The sequence below is a fragment of the Pseudorca crassidens genome, chromosome X (assembly GCF_039906515.1).
Source record: "Pseudorca crassidens isolate mPseCra1 chromosome X, mPseCra1.hap1, whole genome shotgun sequence".
In the NCBI taxonomy this organism is placed as follows: domain Eukaryota; kingdom Metazoa; phylum Chordata; class Mammalia; order Artiodactyla; family Delphinidae; genus Pseudorca; species Pseudorca crassidens.
The window spans coordinates 72,750,768-72,768,608 of NC_090317.1; the positions used below are offsets into that span (position 1 = coordinate 72,750,768).

General features: G+C 37.1%; 1 protein-coding gene across 1 annotated transcript in view; it reads left to right on the plus strand.

Annotated features, from left to right (window-relative positions):
* Nucleotides 1–17,841, plus strand: part of TEX11 (testis expressed 11) — a 348,555-nt gene that overhangs the window by 192,703 nt on the left and 138,011 nt on the right. Inside the window, exons 14-15 of the mRNA XM_067724324.1 lie at nt 1,400–1,485; nt 7,676–7,813. Of these exons, the coding sequence (XP_067580425.1) occupies nt 1,400–1,485; nt 7,676–7,813 (224 nt within the window). The remainder of the gene's footprint in view (nt 1–1,399; nt 1,486–7,675; nt 7,814–17,841) is intronic.

The following is a 17,841-nucleotide window of genomic DNA, read 5'->3' on the forward strand; positions in this document are numbered from 1 at the left end:
AACAAAGTCATTGATTTTTTTAAAGGAAATCTTTTGACTAGATAATCTCTAAGGGTCTTTTGAACTCTAGATTCTATGAACTGTATTTTACTGATGACACCCTTCCTCCATATCCTCACTAAGAATCCAGTTATTTTTAGACCCAGTGTTGTTAAGCTTGGTTATCTGGTTTTCCAACCCTCAGCATTTTAATGGTAGCATATTATAAAGGGAGAAAGGACCTACAGGGAAATATACAGATAACCCGATCACAAGGGAGGGAAAAACCTTATAAATTATATAAAACAATTTCAAGTATTTAAAAAAGTATAATAATCTGTACTACATAATAATTACTGAAGGCATCATTATGATATACTATCAGTACAGTAAAATACAATAGTTGTTAGTGTTGACCTTGAATAGTCAAGCAAAAGTTAAACTGTGCTTCAGAAAACTAGAATGTATGTTCAGAAAAACATAATTCATAAAACATAATTTTTAGAAAAATTAAGAACTTTAAATGATTTAGACTTTTTAAAATAAAAAATTATTTTATGTTTAATGAAAGTAAACTGCCATGTAACTAGAAAACTTTGCTATCCAGAATAACTAATTTTCTAAGATTACAGTTAACCCAAGTTATATTGTTATATCTAATTATACACTTACACTTTCAAAGTATGATAATATTTTAACACACAAGCTTTATGTAGCTTTTTACTCTCATGTGAGTATTTTTAACTAAGTCATGGAACAAACTATGTCTGCTGAGGGGTCAGAGACTCTCAGTTTTCTAATCAAGACTTTCATGGAAATTGATAGTGCCAAAGGGGTGGAAGTGAAAGGGATATAGAATTCTATTATAGCTTAAACTTTACCTTAGTGTGTGATAATGTATTTGAACCCTGTAAATGTCTAGACCAGAAACAATCAGACATGAGTTACAATTTAAAGTAATAGAGTTTATGTGTAAACGTGGTCTTAAAGTATTTTACAAAGGCTTTAAGGTATAATTGGCCTTTCTTGGGAACTTGATCTGATCTAGTTAGTACGTAATAGTATAAACACTTCTTATTAATGATTTCTAGCATTGCTGTCTGTTCATTGATAATAACATTAAGGCACCAGATGGTGATCAAATTTGGAACTTAGAAAATACGTTAAAAAGAGACTAGGCTGGAAAACTATTACAGATTGATGGGCGAATTACTACAGTGATTCTAGCAAACTCTGATTGTATTGCATAATCAATTTTGCTAGTAAATCTAAAATTGATGATGAAAACCTGTCTGAATGTGATTGTGTTTGTAGCCATTACTTAAAGAGTATAGGTTCTGAAGAGCACAGTTAGTGCTCTTTATTTAATGTAATAGATCTTGATTCTTGTTTTTAGAACTTGGTTTTTTTTTTTTTTCAGGTCACCAAACAGGAAGACAACTGACAACAGAATTAGTAGGCTGTTTACACAACATTCTATGGAAAAAAGCTGCCCAAAGTTTTCAGGTTTGGGAATAATCTATTTTCATTCTTTATATTCTTTCTTCACCCCAACAAATAAAACAATGTATTCACTATAAAAATCATAGAGCATTAAGTACTTTAATAATCTCTTTCTGCTTAGGTACTGTCTATTTATTAAATATTTATAATGTAGAATTTTAATGTGCATTGGACAAGAATTTATTTAAAAATTCTAAGATGTGGACTTCCCTGGTGGCGCAGTGGTTAAGAATCCGCCTGCCAATGGAGGGGACACGGGTTTGATCCCTGGTCCAGGAAAATCCCACGTGCCGCGGAAGCAACCAAGCCCATGCTCCTCAACTACTGAGCCTGCACTCTAGAGCCCACGAGCCACAACTGCTGAGCCCACGTGCCTAGAGCCCGTGCTCTGCAACAAGAGAAGCCACCACAATGAGAAGCCCGCACGCCACAATGAAGAGTAGCCCCCACTCGCCGCAACTAGAGAAAGCCCACATGCAGCAACAAAGACTCACCGCAGCCAAAAATAAATACAGTAACTTATTTATTTTTTAAAAAATAAACTAAAAATAAAGATACTAAGATGTGATTCATCCCCATTGGGAGTTTACAGTGTAGGGAAATGACATCACTGATATTAAGATATAGGAAAGTATAATTTATTTTAACATGAGGAGCAAGAAAGAGGGTTTTATTTCCTTTAAAAATTGAGGTATGGAGCACAGAGGATTTTTAGGGCAGTGAAAATACTTTGAATGATACTATAATGATGGACGCATGTCATTATCCATTTGTCTAAATCCATAGAATGTACAACACCAAGAGTGAACCCTAATGTAAGTTCATCAGTTGTAACAAATACACCATTCTGGTAGAGGATGTTGATGATGGGGGAGGCTGTACATGTGTTGGGTCAGGAGGTATCTAGCAGATATCTGTACATTCCTCTCACTTTTGCTGTGATCCCAAAACTGCTCTTAAAAAAAACCTTTTAAAAACATTGTGGTGTAATAAAAATGAAAAAAAAGGTAGTAATATTTTTTCTTTATACAAAACAGTCCAGGTTTACTGTAGAAAATTTGAAACCACAGATAAGTTTTTTAAAAAGAATAGTTATTCTTAATCCAATCACTCTTAAAATTTTATATATTGCCTTCTAATCCATATGCATTTGTGTGTGTATGTGTAAGAAAGGACGTATTGTTTTAGTGGATTTCCACTTCCAACCAAAATGTAAGAGACCTGGTTGATGTCCTTGCCTGAATACCACCTTGCTCCCTCTCCCTACCTCCAAAAAATCAAGACAAAACACATGAAAAAATGGTTTTCAAGACACTGGACATTAGGCAATGGAGAGTGATCTCTGGTAGATAGGAAATAAACAAGGTGAGCACTGCAGTTGTTCAGCTTACTACCTTGAGTTTCCAGGCTGTAGCATAGGAATAGAAACTGAAGTGGACTATGACATAAATCACAGTAAGATCATTTTTGACCCACCTCCTAGAGAAATGGAAATAAAAACAAAAATAAACAAATAGGACCTAATGAAACTTCGAAGCTTTTGCACAGCAAAGGAAAGCATAAACAAGATGAAAAGACAACCGTTAGAATGGGAGAAAATATTTGCAAATGAAGCAACTGACAAAGGATTAATCTCCAAAATATACAAGCAGCTCATGCACCTCAATATCAAAAACACAAACAGCCCAATCCAAAAAGGGGCAGAAGACCTAAATAGACATTTCTCCAAAGAAGATGTACAGATTGCCAACAAATACATGAAAGGATGCTCAACATCACTAATCATTAGAGAAATGCCAATGAAAGCTACAATGAGGTATCACCTCACACCAGTCAGAATGGCCATCATCAAAAAATCTACAAACAATAAATGTTGGAGAGGGTGTGGAGAAAAGGGAACCCTCTTGCACTGTTGGTGGGAATGTAAATTGATACAGCCACTATGGAGAACCGTATGGAGGTTGCTTAAACTAAAAATAGAACTACCATATGACCCAGCAATCCCACTCGAGGGCATATACGCTGAGAAAACCATAATTCAAAAAGAGTCATGTACCACAATGTTCGTTGCAGGTCTATTTACAGTAGCCAGGACATGGAAACAACCTAAGTGTCCATTGACAGATGAATGGATAAAGAAGATATGGCTCATATATACAATGTAATATTACTCAGCCATAAAAAGAAAGTTGAGTTATTTGTAGTGAGGTGGATGGACCTGGAGTCTGTCATACAGAGTGACGTAAGTCAAAGAGGATAACAAATACCATATGCTAACACATATATATGGAATCTAAAAAAAAAATGGTTCTGAAGAACCTAGGGGCAGGACAGGAATAAAGACACAGATGTAGAGAATGTGGACTTGAGGACACGGGGACAGGGAAGGGTAAGCTGGGGCAAAGTGAGAGAGTGGCATTGACATATATACACTACTAAATGTAAAATAGATAGCTAGTGGGAAGGAGCTACATCACTCGGGGAGATCAGCTCGGTGCTATGTAACCACCGAGAGGAGTGGGATAGGGAGGGTGGGAGGGAGTTGCAAGAGGGAGGGGATATGGGGATATATGTATACATATAGCTGATTCACTTTGTTATACATCAGAAACTAACCATTGTAAAGCAATTATACTCCAATAAAGATGTTGGGAAAAAAAAAGGAAAGAAACTGAAGTGGATCCTAGCAGGCTTCCTAATTTGAGGAGTTGGAGCTGAGAGTCTGGGAAGACTGATGTAGCTAGAATTCATAGGACAGAGTAACAGAGAGGAGAACAGAGCAAGAAAGAGAACTCCACAATCAGAGAATCCTTCTCAAGTGTTTAGTGGAGTACTGATCAAGATAATATGGGATGAAAATACCTAAAGCCAGATGAGTCACCATCTAAAAGTATTAGAACAGTGCCTGGTACTCACACAGGTCTGGGAATAGAACCTGTTCATACCAGCCAGACTGGAAAACTTCTAATTCATGGGGCATTGGGTAGAGAATTCAGAAAGGTCTTGTTTTGCTAGTGGGGAGTAATTAGTCCTAAACTGAGCACTGTTCCAGACCAACCTGAAAAATCATAAAAGTATGACCTGAAAGGATCAAATTGGTCCCAAGGAATTTAAGTGCTTGCCAGAGTAGAGGTCAAGGATATTTACCAGAATGCAGAACTATCCAGCACCCGACAAGGTAAAGTTTATAACGTCTGGCATCTAATAATAAATTACCGGGCTTCCCTGGTGGCACAGTGGTTGAGAGTCCACCTGCCGATGCAGGGGACACAGGTTCATGCCCCGGTTTGGGAAGATCCCACATGCTGTGGAGCGGCTGGGCCCGTGAGCCATGGCCGCTGAGCCTGTGTGTCCGGAGCCTGTGCTCCGCAATGGGAGAGGCTACAACAGTGAGAGGCCCGCATACTGCAAAATAAATAAATTACCAAGCATACAAACAGGCAGGAAAATACAACCTATAATGAAGAAAAGAAGCAACAATTGAAACTAACATAGAAGTTAACATTAGCAGAGGACATTAAAATAGCTCTTATAATTGTATTCTATATATTCAAGAAGTTAGGTAGAGACATGGAAGATACAAAAGACCCAAATCAAACTTCCAGAGATGAAAAGTATGTCTAGGATCAAAAATATACTGCATAGTATTAACATCAGATTAGACATTGCAGAAGGATGGATATGTTAATTGTGGTCGTCATTTCACAGTGTATACATATATCAAAACATCTTGTTTTATACATTAAGGTGCTGCAAAATAGAATGATATTCTTATTTTCTTTTAGAGGGTCTCTGTTTCTTTACTGAGCAAGTAAAAAATTATTTCAGAATTCCCTTCTCGTATTGAATCTTTTTTTCTCTCATTTTCCAGTCTTGCAGGATAATTTTTTTAACTCCCACTTCCAAAACTGTAGAAGAATGTAATCTTAATTCTAAATAGTCAAAGGCAGTGTTATACCTCCTCAGCACAGTTGTTTATAGTAGGGAGTGAGTTTTATTCCTTTTAGGTACTAATGACTCCTGTCTTTCATTGAAAAATGTGAAGTTTCTTGGTAGGGTACAGGGGACTCATCTACGTTACCTTGGTGTGCATGAGCAATCTTAATTTTCTTATCTTAAAAAAAGTTATCCAGGTCATTTCTATTAGATTTTTTGTAATAGCTTCTTACCATTGAAAATTTTAAAGTGCCTCAAAAGTAAGAAAATATTTTTGTACAAAAACATAGCATTTAGGGCTTCCCTGGGGGCACAATGGTTGAGAGTCCGCCTGCCGATGCAGGGGACACAGGTTCGTGCCCCAGTCCAGGAAGATCCCACATGCTGCGGAGTGGCTGGGCCTGTGAGCCATGACCGCTGAGCCTGCGCATCCGGAGCCTGTGCTCTGCAACGGGAGAGGCCACAACAGTGAGAGGCCTGCGTACTGCAAAAAAAAAAAAAAAAAAAACCACACACACAAAAAAACCACAAAAAAAACACCCATAGCATTTAATTAAAATAGTGAAAAACCTGGAAATTTACTAAAATATCTTACATTTTCTTATCCTACGTAGCAACATAGATTAATATTTACAAAATGAAGTTAAATGGAAAGAATAGAAAATGAAATTGTAATATAAAGTGTGATTACAACTATATAAAAATACAAAAGGGTAAAATTAAAATGGAATGTGGAAAAATGAAAATAGCTGTATTCGAATGGTAAATTATGGGTGTTCTCTTTTAACATTTTTATCATTGTTGTTTTAATAACTTTTAAATCGTATTCTGAGTTTTCTAGGGTGGCTCACCACCCTCTCCGACTCTTCATCCCATATGTGAAATTTCATTTTTTTTGGCTTTATTGAAGTATAATTGACAAAATTATGATTAAAGTGTACAATGTGATGATTTAATTTGATATACATATACATTGTGAAAGGGGTCTAATGACTTATTTAACACGTCCATCACCTCACATATTTACCTTTTTTCTTTTTGGTGAGAACATTTAAGTTCTGCTCTCTTAGCAAAATTCAGTTATACAATCCAGTATTACCAACTATAGTCACCATATATCTAATGTATGTATTAGATCCTTGGACCGTTTTCATCTTATAACTGAAAGTTTGTACCCTTTTACCAACCATTCTCCATTTCCCCCACCCTCAAACCCCTGGAAAACACCATTCTACTCTGTGTTTCTATGAGTTTGACTTTTTTTTCTTTACTTCAGATTCTACATATAAGTGATACCATGCAATGTTTGTCTTTCTCTTTCTGGCTTATATCATTTAGCATAATGTCCTCCAAATTCATCCATGTTGTCACAAATGGCAGGATTTCATTCTTTTTTAAGGCTAATATTCCATTGTATACATGTACTGTACTTTCTTTACCCACATTCATCAGTAAACAACAACTTAGGTTGTTTCCATACCTTGGCTTGCTGCAGTGGACATGGCAGTACAATTATCTCTTTGAGATAATGATTTCATTTTCTTTGGGTATCCCACACAGAAGTGGGATTACTGGATTGTATGGTAGTTCTATTTTTAATTTCTTAGGAAACCTCCAACTGTTTTCCATAGTGGCTATACCAGTTTACATTCCCACCAACAGTGTACAAGGTTTCCCTTTTCTGTACATCCTCACCACCATTTGTTATCTCTTGTCTTTCTGATGTTAGCCATTGTAGCAGATGTGAAGTGATATCTCATTGTGGTTTTGATTTGCATTTTCCTGATGATAAGTGATGTTGAGCACCTTATCATGTACCTGTTGGCCATTTGTATGTCTTCTTTGGGAAAGTCTGTCCAGATCCTTTGCCCATTTTTAATCAGGTTTTGTTTTTGTTCTTGTTTTTATTTTTTGCTACTGAGTTGTAGTATTTTCTTATATATTTTGGATATTACCCCCCCAAAATACTGCAAATATTTTCTCTGATTTCATAGGTTGCCTTTTAATTTTGTTGGTTTCCGTGAAACCTCTAATGTGAGGGAAGAAGAGAGAATATCAATTACCACTTTATCTATAACTTTATATTGATCAAGGCTGATAGTAAAATGCATTCAGCATTCAACTAAAGAGGATGTTGTGTTTTGGTTGCCTAAAAATGTAAACAGTGCCATTTTTTTGTTTCTAAAGGTGACTTGGAACAATTAGGGTCAAATATAGAAATATCTGTGTGATTTTGTTATTTCTTTTTAAACTTTAGGTAGAAGATTATGCTGATGCCCTACACTGGTACTGCTGTTCTCTGAGATTTTATGCATGTGATCAGACGTTCCTGGACTTTGCCAGGCTACAGAGGAACATGGCTGCTTGTTACCTGCATTTGGGACAATTTGATAAGGTCTTTTGATTTATTTGTTTTTCAAAGGCAGCAAATGTTGTTATGTGCAATGGCAGAGAGATGGTTGTAGTGGTGTGACTTCTTGGCTATTAGGTTAGGATGTCTGAGAGTTACTTCATACAGAACAAAGTCAAATTGATATTTTCCTGACTTGCACACTATAAACATTAATGAATGGAACTTCCCAAAAGGAGAGAAAATTTGGAGACTCTTAATTCCATTACTTACTGTTTATTTTTAACACCCTGTTCTGAAAGGTAATATATCATTGCAATTCATGAACAAAGTTATCTGCTGCTAACCATCTGCAGTATTGTCCTTTGAAGCAGAATAAATTTTAAGTTACACATTTTTTTGGGTCAAGCATTCAGTGAGAGCAAACACTGGGATGAAATTCGTTCTTTTACTTTCTGGGTTATCTTTTGCCTTTCCAACCAATCTAAAAAAATGTTCAGCATTTGATTTCTTATCAGAACAAAATTCTAGAAGGTAAAAGGGATAAAACTTGCTTGAGGATAGAGCCGTTCATACTCCCCCAAAGCATTTGGGACATTTCTTCCTTTGGTTATCATATAGTATGCACATAATGGGGTGGGGCGTATTGTCTTGTGGTAAGAGAAAAAACAAGAAGTACAAGTATGGATCCAGGTAAAATATGAAGGTTTTTGTTGCTTTTTAAGTTTTAATAACAAATTTAGGGGGAAATATGTGATTAAGGGTTGTAATTTTAGACATTTTCTTTGAAGATTTGTTTACTTTGAAGGGTTGTTTACCTTAATAAATACTTCAGATTTTCTTTCAAAAGAATATTTACCATTTAGTTTGTTTGTTATAAATTCACGGTCCTGAAAGAGAAGTTGAAAGGTTACTTAATTCATCGTATTTCTACACAGGCTAGCATTTAAGTGTTTCAGAAAGATGGTTGACTACTGTTTACTTAAAGACCTGAAAAGAAGATGTCACATAGATTTTGTTACTTAATTCATTATATTTCTGCTCAGAATACTGTTACCTATTTCAGAAAGGTAGTTTCCTACTGCTTACTTAAAGACCTGTAAAGAAGGTAATCACAAGGCTTTTGTAACTCTATGATTTATATTAACCTGGCAGATTGGGATGGACCTGGACCTGGAGCTAGACATGCCAACTGGGGGGATGGATACATCTGCAGGCCAAGGAAGGATATCTAATCACCTAGTCAAGATAGAAAGAACATAGTATGAGATACTGTGATAGTCTCTGAAGTTACAGAGATGAACAAGTTGCCTTTGACTCAGCCAATTAGCTGGCATCAGGGTATCCTAATGGGCAGATCAGATTATGGCAGTGGGGGAAATTTAAGTGTTGGAAAGATTCCATAAGTTAGACACATAGGTAGTTGGCATCACATAAGCATATCAGCAGGGAACAGGTCTTCAATCATAGAGATTTGGACTCAGATGCAGGACTCAAATCTTTGCATCACTGGGGGTATGTGTAGATAGACTAGAAAGAGCAAGGTCGAGCTCCAAACCTAAAGTGAAAGGAACATGAGGCTCTTTTTAAGAGTGGAGCTCAGGCATAGGGAGCCAGACTGGGATGCAATTACCGGAAAAAGAATACAAAGTGAATAGATGATACAGTCTTCTAAGACTTGAAGCACTGCTTCTTAAATTTCCTCTAACTAATGTCAAGTTTGGTCCTAGAGCCTAGTGTAGGACTGAACCTATAATTGGGAGTTCAAATGATATTAGTAGTAAGGAGGGGAAGAAGAAGAGAGCAGGAAACCAGGCAGGTCCTAATATGTATACTCAGTTTGTGATTATGTCATTTAAGGCCAGATTGCCTTGTTGATTACTGTTAGTATATTTCTCCATTTCATCCTTCCTGTCTTAAACTTAGCAGAAATTGATTTGATACCTCCATATGTAAGGAATACTCTACTGTGCACTAAGACAGATGAAGAAAGGTGAAACAGTTACGCAGTTCATCATATTTTACTATTTTGCTATTGCCACCTAGTCTTGTTAATCTTTATTGTCTGCTTTTTTCACTCCTTCCCTTGATCTTCTTGAGTACTGTTCAGAAATTTTGTGAAAGCATATTTATTGCATCTGCTAAAATTTCATAGTTTTCATATAGGCACTAAGTAAAACTGACTCTTGTTGACTTTCTGTCATACTCCTCACCAATCCTTGGTGATTCCAAAACATTTTTTTTATCCCTAAGCCCCTATGCCTTATCCTTCCTTTTAGCAGAAAACCTTATCTTCTAATTTCCTGGGCTTGTAGCCACTGACATGAACTTCATCACCTTCTCTCTTTATCCATTCTTTCTTCTCCCTTATCTCTGAGAAAGAAGTTACTTTCTCAGGGGACCTTCCCTACAAATCTCAACCCTAACTCTTTTATCTTTCTCTCTCTACTGTTTCTTTCCCCTGTCACTACAATTATTTTTAGGTCTTCTTTATTCAAAAACCTTTCTTCAACCATGTCATCCTCCCCAAATTATAGTTTGTCCTTCCTTTCATCACCAAACTTTATAACCTAAAATTACTGCCTATATTTTTTTAGTATTCATTCATTCAAAAAATATTTATTAACTGTCTACTACTATATGTTAAATACTGTCCTAGGCAAATAGACAAAAACCCCTACCCCCACAGAGTTTATATTCTACTAGGAGACACAGACAATAAAAAGATAAATATTATGGTATATTAGAGAGGTCAGTAAATTTTCTATGCAGAACCACACAGTAAATATTTTAGGTTTTCTAGGCCATACAGTCTCTCTTGCAGCTACTCAACTCTGCTGTTGTACCATGAAAGTAGGCGTAGACCATATGTAAACAAATTGGCATGGCTTTGTTCCAACAAAACTTTATATTTAGGAACACTGAAATTTGAATTTCATATAATTTTTTGTGTCGTAAAGTATTCTTTTTTGATTTTTTTAGCCTTTTAAAAAAGTAAAACTTAGCTATTCATAGATGGTAGGCTGGATGGAGCCCAAAGGCCACAGTTTTCTGACCCTGTTATATTAGATAGTGATAAGTGCTAAAGAGAAAACTAAGTAGGAAAGGGTAGTATTAAATGTTTTAGAGGAGGAGTGAAGGGTTGGAATTCTAGGCAAGGTGGCCAGAGGGGGCCTCAGTGAGAAGGTAGTTTTTTAGTAGAGACCTGAGGAAATGAGGGATATGGCTATGAGGATACCTTTAAAAAGAGCATTCCAGACAGAGGGAGCAGCAAATGCAAAGGCTCTGGTGTGTGGGGTAGGAGCATATATGTGGTGTTTGAGGAACAGCAAAGAGACTAGTGTGGCTGGAGCAGAGGGAATATTAGGGAAAACAGGAAATGTGATCAAGGAAGTAGTGGGGAAACAGATCATGTAAGAAAGACATTGTAGTTCATTGTAAAGATTTGTGTCATTAAGTCTAAGTGAGATGGGGAGCCAGTGGGAGGGTTTGGGGGCACAAGAGTGTCAAGATCTGACTTGCATTTTAATAAAATCACTTGGCCACCGTGTTGAATAGACTGAGCTGGATGCAAGGGTGGAAGCAGGGAGACCAGTTAGGAGGCCACTGAAATAATCTAGGCAAGAGATGATGGTGGCATGGACCAGGATGAAGGAAGTATGGATGGTGAGAAGTGGTCAGATTCTGTATAGAATATGAAAATAAAGCTGACAGAATTCTCTGACAAACCAGATGTAGGATAAGAGAGAAAAAAAGAGACAAGAATGACTCTAAGGTTTTTGGCCTCACCACCTACTTCCCTTTTTATGATTTTTGCATCTGATTCTATAAACTGCTCTTTTGAATATCACTAGTGACCTTTTTTTTAATAAATGTATTTATTTTTGGCTGCATTGGGTCTTTGTTGCTGGGCACCGGCTTTCTCTAGTTTCGGCGAGCAGGGGCTACTCTTCATTGCAGTGCGCGGGCTTCTCATTGCGGTGGCTTCTCTTGTTGCGGAGCATGGGCGCTAGGCATGTGTGCTTCAGTAGTTGTGGCTAACGGGCTCTAGAGCGCAGGGTCAGTAGTTGTGGCGCTCGGGCTTAGTTGCTCCACGGCATGTGGGATCTTCCTGGACTAGGGCTCGAACCCGTGTCCCCTGCATTGGCAGGCGGATTCTTGACCACTGTACCACCAGGGAATCCCCGCTAGTGACCTTTTAATGATAAAGTCTAATGATTTTTTCCCTCAGTCCATTTTGTCCTCTGGTCTCTCTAGCACGAGAGAATATAATACTACTTTTTCCTTCCAGAAACTTTCTCTTTGGCTTCTAATGACATACTCGTTTTTTTTTATTGAAGTGTAGACGATTTACAGTGTTGTGTTGTTAGTTTCTGCTGTACAGCAAAGTGATTCAGATATATCTGTATATATCTTTATCATATTCTTTCCCATTATGGTTTATTACAAGATATTGAATATAGTTCCTGTGTTGTACAGTAGGACCTTGTTGTTTTATCTGTTCTATGTATAGTAGTTTGTATCTGCTAATCTCAGACTCCTAATTTATCCCTCCCCCACCTCCCTTCCTCTTTGGTAATTGTTAATTTGTTTTCTGTTTATGACATACTCTCTTAATCCTATTGCTCTGACCGTTCCTTTTTTATTTATGTTATTGGTAGTCTCTTTTCCCAAATAAATGTTGGATGAGGGCAGGTACTGTTTATCTCATTCTCCATTTTATCCTCAACACTCATGAACATGCTTGGTACATGGTAAGTTTTCAGTAAACATTTGTTGAGTTTATTCTCTGCTCCCTTCTTTTGTTTCTGTTGTACACTATCCCCACAGAAATTCATCAACTGTTTTCTTAGGTTCAGCTCTCCATATGCAAATCTATATCTATAGCCCTGATGTTTCTCATAGCCCACATCCACTTTTCTACTGTCTTTGGGTATATACAGCTATCTAAGACTGAAATCTTAGATTCATGGATTCCTTCTTCTCCCCCTATATTCAGTCGTGTGCCACATCTGGTCAATTCTACCTCTGCAGTATTTTTGCCAGCTGTCTCCCCTTCCATCTTTACCTCACTACCCTAGTCCAAGCCCTCATTACCTCTAAGACTACTGGAATAATCTAACTGATTATTGTATCTTGCTCAATAATTTTCAGTGGCACCCTGTAAATAAAGACCAAATTTCTTAGACTTAAGGTCCTCCATAATCTTTATTTTTAAAATTAAAAAAAAATCTGTTCTAGTATAATTGCTTTACAAGGTTGTGTTAGTTTCTGCGGTATAACAAAGTGAATCAGCTATGTGTATGCATATATCCCCATATGCCCTCCCTCTTGCGTCTCCCACCCAAATTCCCTATCCCACCCCTCTAGGGGGTCACAAAGCACTGAGCTGATCTCCCCGTGCGATGCAGCTGCTTCCCACTAGCTATCTATTTTACATTTGGTAGTGTATATATGTCCATGCCATTCTCTCGCTTTGTCCCAGCTTCCCCTTCCCCCTCCCCATATCCTCAAGTCCATTCTCTAGTAGGTCTGTGTCTTTATTCCTGTCTTACCCCTAGGTTCTTCATGACATTTTTTTTCTTAGATTCCATATATGCGTTAATATACGATATTTGTTTTCTCTTTCTGACTTACTTCACTCGGTATGACAGACTTTAGGTCCATCCACCTCACTACAAATAACTCAATTTCGTTTCTTTTTATGGCTGAGAAATACTGCACTATATATATGTGGCACATCTTCTTTATCCATTCATCTGTCAGTGGACACTTAGGTGGCTTTCATGTCCTGGATATTGTAAATAGAGCTGCAATGAACATTGCAGTACATGACTCTTTTTGAATTATGGTTCCCAGGGTATATGACAAGTAGTGGGATTCCTGGGTCGTATGAGGGTTCTATCTTTAGTTTTTCAAGGAACCTCCATATTGTTCTCCATAGTGGCTGTATCAATTTACGGTCGCACCAACAGTGCAAGAGTGTTCCCTTTTCTCCACACCCTCTCCAGCATTTATTGTTTGTAGACTTTTTGATGATGGCCATTCTGACTGCTGTGAGGTGATACTGAACTCTAGTTTTGATTTGCATTTATCTAATGATTAGTGATGTTGACCATTCTTTCATGTGTGTGTTGGCAATCTATATATCTTCTTTGGAGAAATGTCTATATAGGTCTTCTTCCCATTTTTGGATTGAGTTGTTTGTTTTTTTGATACTGAGCTGCATGACCTGCATGTAAATTTTGGAGATGGATCCTTTATCAGTTGCTTCATTTGCAAATATTTTCTCCCATTCTGAGAGTTGTCTTTCGTCTTGTTTATGGTTTCCGTTGCTCTTCAAAAGCTTTTGAGTTTCATTAGGTCCCATTAGTTTATTTATTTATTTTTACATCTTTATTGGAGTATAATTGCTTTACAATGGTGTGTTTCTGCTGTATAACAAAGTGAATCAGTTATACATATACATATGTTCCCATATCTCCTCCCTCCTGCATCTCCCTCCCTCCCATCCTCCCTATCCCACCCCTCCAGGCGGTCACAAAGCACTGAGCTGATCTCCCTGTGCTATGCGGCTGCCTCCCACTAGCTATCTGTCTTACACTTGGTAGTGTATATATGTCCATGCCACTCTCTCACTTCGTCACAGCTTCCCCTTCCCCCTCCCCATATCCTCAAGTCCATTCTCTAGTAGGTCTGTGTCTTTATTCCTGTCTTGCCCCTAGGTTCTTCATGACATTTTTTTTCTTAAATTCCATATATATGTGTTAGCATATGGTACCTGTCTCTCTCTTTCTGACTTACTTCACTCTGTATGACAGACTCCAGGTCCATCCACCTCATTACAAATAGCTCAATTTCGTTGCTTTTTAGGGCTGAGTAATATTCCATTGTATATATGTGCCACATCTTCTTTATCCATTCATCCGATGATGGACACTTAGGTTGTTTCCATCTCTGGGCTATTGTGAATAGAGCTGCAATGAACATTTTGGTATATGACTCTTTTTGAATTATGGTTTTCTCAGGGTATATGCCCAGTAGTGGGATTGCTGGGTCATATGGTAGTTCTATTTGTAGTTTTTTAAGGAACCTCCATACTGTTCTCCATAGTGGCTGTACCAATTCACATTCCCACCAGCAGTGCAAGAGTGTTCCCTTTTCTCCACACCCTCTCCAGGATTTATTATTTGTAGATTTTTTGATGGTGGCCATTTTGACCAGTGTGAGGTGATACCTCATTGTAGTTTTGATTTGCATTTCTCTAATGATTAGTGATGTTCAGCATCCTTTCATGTGTTTGTTGACAATCTGTATATCTTCTTTGGAGAAATGTCTATTTAGGTCTTCTGTCCGTTTTTGGATTGGGTTGTTTGTTGTTCTGATATTGAGGTACATGAGCTGCTTGTATATTTTGGAAATTAATCCTTTGTCAGTTGCCTCATTTGCAAATATTTTCTCCCATTCTGAGGGTTGTCTTTTCATCTTGTTTATGGTTTCCTTTGCTGTGCAAAAGCTTTTAAGTTTCATTAGGTCACAGTTGTTTATTTTTATTTCCATTTCTCTAGGAGGTGAGTCAAAAAGGATCTTGCTGTGATTTATGTCAAAGAGTGTTCTTCCTTTGTTTTACTCCAAGAGTTTTATAGTGTCTGGCCTTACATTTAGGTCTTTATCCATATTGTGTTTATTTTTTGTATGGTGTTAGGAAGTGTTCTAATTTCATTCTTTACAACTGGCTGTCCAGTTTTCCAAGCACCACTTACTGAAGACGCTGTCTATTCTCCATTGTATATTCTTGCTACCTGTATCAAAGATAAGGTGACCATATGTGCGTGGGCTCTGGGCTTTCTATCCTGGGCTTTCTATCCTGTTTCATTGATCTATATTTCTGGTTATTTGCCAGTACTGTACTGTCTTGATTACTGTAGCTTTGTAGTATAGTCTGATGTCTGGGAGTCTGATTCCTCCAGCTCCGTTTTTGTTTCTCAGGATTGCTCTGGCTATTTGGGGTCTTTTGTGTTTCCAACAAATTGTGAAATTTTTTCTTCTAGTTCTGTGAAAAATGCCCGTGGTAGTTTGATAGGGATTCCATTGAATCTGTAGATTGCTTTGGGTAGTAGAGTCATTTTCACAATGTTGATTCTTCCAATCCAGAAGCATGGTATAATCTCTACATCTGTTTGTATCATCTTTGATTTCTTTCATCAGTCTTATAACTTTCTGCATACAGGTCTTTTGTCTCCTTAGGTAGGTTTGTTCCTAGGTATTTTATTCTTTTCGTTGCAGTGGCAAATGGGAGTGTTTCCTTATTTACTCTTGCAGGTTTTTCATCCTTAGAGTATAGAAATGCAAGAGATTTCTGTGCATTAATTTTGTATCCTGCTACTTTACCAAACTCATTGATTAGCTCTAGTAGTTTTCTGGTCGCATCTTTAGAATTCTCTATGTATAGTATCATGTCATCTGCAAACAGTGACAGCTTTACTTCTTCTTTTCTGATTTAGGTTCCTTTAATTTCTTTTTCTTCTCTGATTGCTGTGGCTAAAACTTCCAAAGCTATGTTGAATAATAGTGGTGAGAGTGGGCATCCTTGTCTTGTCCCTGATTTTAGAGGAAGTGGTTTCAATTTTTCACCATTGAGGACGATGTTGGCTGTGGGTTTGTCATATACTGCCTTTATTATGTTGAGGTAGGTTCCCTCTATGCCTACTTTCTGGAGAGTTTTTTATCATAAATGGGTGTTGAATTTTGTCAAAAGCTTTTTCTGCATCTATTGAGATTAACATATGGATTTGTCCTTCAGTTTGTTAATATGGTGTATCACATTGATTGATTTCTATTTACTGAAGAATCTTTGCATTCCTCGGATAAACCCCACTTGATCATGGTGTATGATCCTTTTAATGTGCTGTTGGATTCTGTTTCCTAGTATTTTGTTGAGGATATTTTCATCTATGTTCATCAGTGATATTGGTCTGAAGATTTCTTTTTTTGTGACATCTTTGTCTGGTTTTGATATCAGGGTGACGGTGGCCTCGTAGAATGAATTTAGGAGTGCTCCTCCCTCTGCTATATTTTGTAGAGTTTGAGAAGGATAGGTGTTAGCTCTTCTATAAATGTTTGATAGAATTCACCTGTGAAGCCATCTGGTCCTGGGCTTTTGTTTGCTGGAAGATTTTTAATCACAGTTTCAATTTCAGTGCTTGTGATTGGTCTGTTCATATTTTCTATTTCTTCCTGGTTCAGTCTCGGCAGTTTGTGCATTTCTAAGAATTTGTCCATTTCTTTAAGGTTGTCCATTTTATTGGCATATTGTTGCTTGTAGTAATCTCTCATGATCCTTTGTCGTTCTGCAGTATCAGTTGTTACTTCTCCCTTTTCATTTGTCATTCTATTGATTTGAGTCTTCTCCCTTTTTTTCTTCATGAGTCTGCCTAATGATTTATCAATTTTGTTTAAATTCTCAAAGAACCAGCTTTTAGTTTTATTGATCTTTGCTATAGTGTCCTTCATTTCTTTTTCATTTCTTTCTGTTCGGATCTTTATGATTTCTTTCCTTCTGCCTACTTTGGGTTTTTTTTTTTCTTTCTGTAATTGCTTTAGGTGTAAGGTTAGGTTGTTTACTTGAGATGTTTCTTGTTTCTTTAGGTAGGATTATGTTGCTATAACCTTCCCTCTTAGAACTGCTTTGGCTGCATCCCGTAGGTTTTGGGTTGTTGTGTTTTCATTGTCATTTGTTTCTAGGTATTGTTTGATTTCCTCTTTGATTTCTTCAGTTATCTCTTGGTTATTTAGTAGTGTAATGTTTAGCCTCCATGTGTTTGTATTTTTTACAGATTTTTTTTTTACTGTAATTGATATCTAGTTTCATTGCTTTGTGGTCAGAAAAGATGCTTGATACAATTTCAGTTTTTAAAAATTTACCAAGGCTTGATTTGTGACCCAAGATGTGATCTATCCTGGAGAATGTTCCATGAGCAGTTGAGAAGAAAGTGTGTTCTGTTGTTTTTGATGTCCTATAAATATCAATTAAGTCCATTTTGTTTAATGTGTCATTTAAAGTTTTTGTTTTT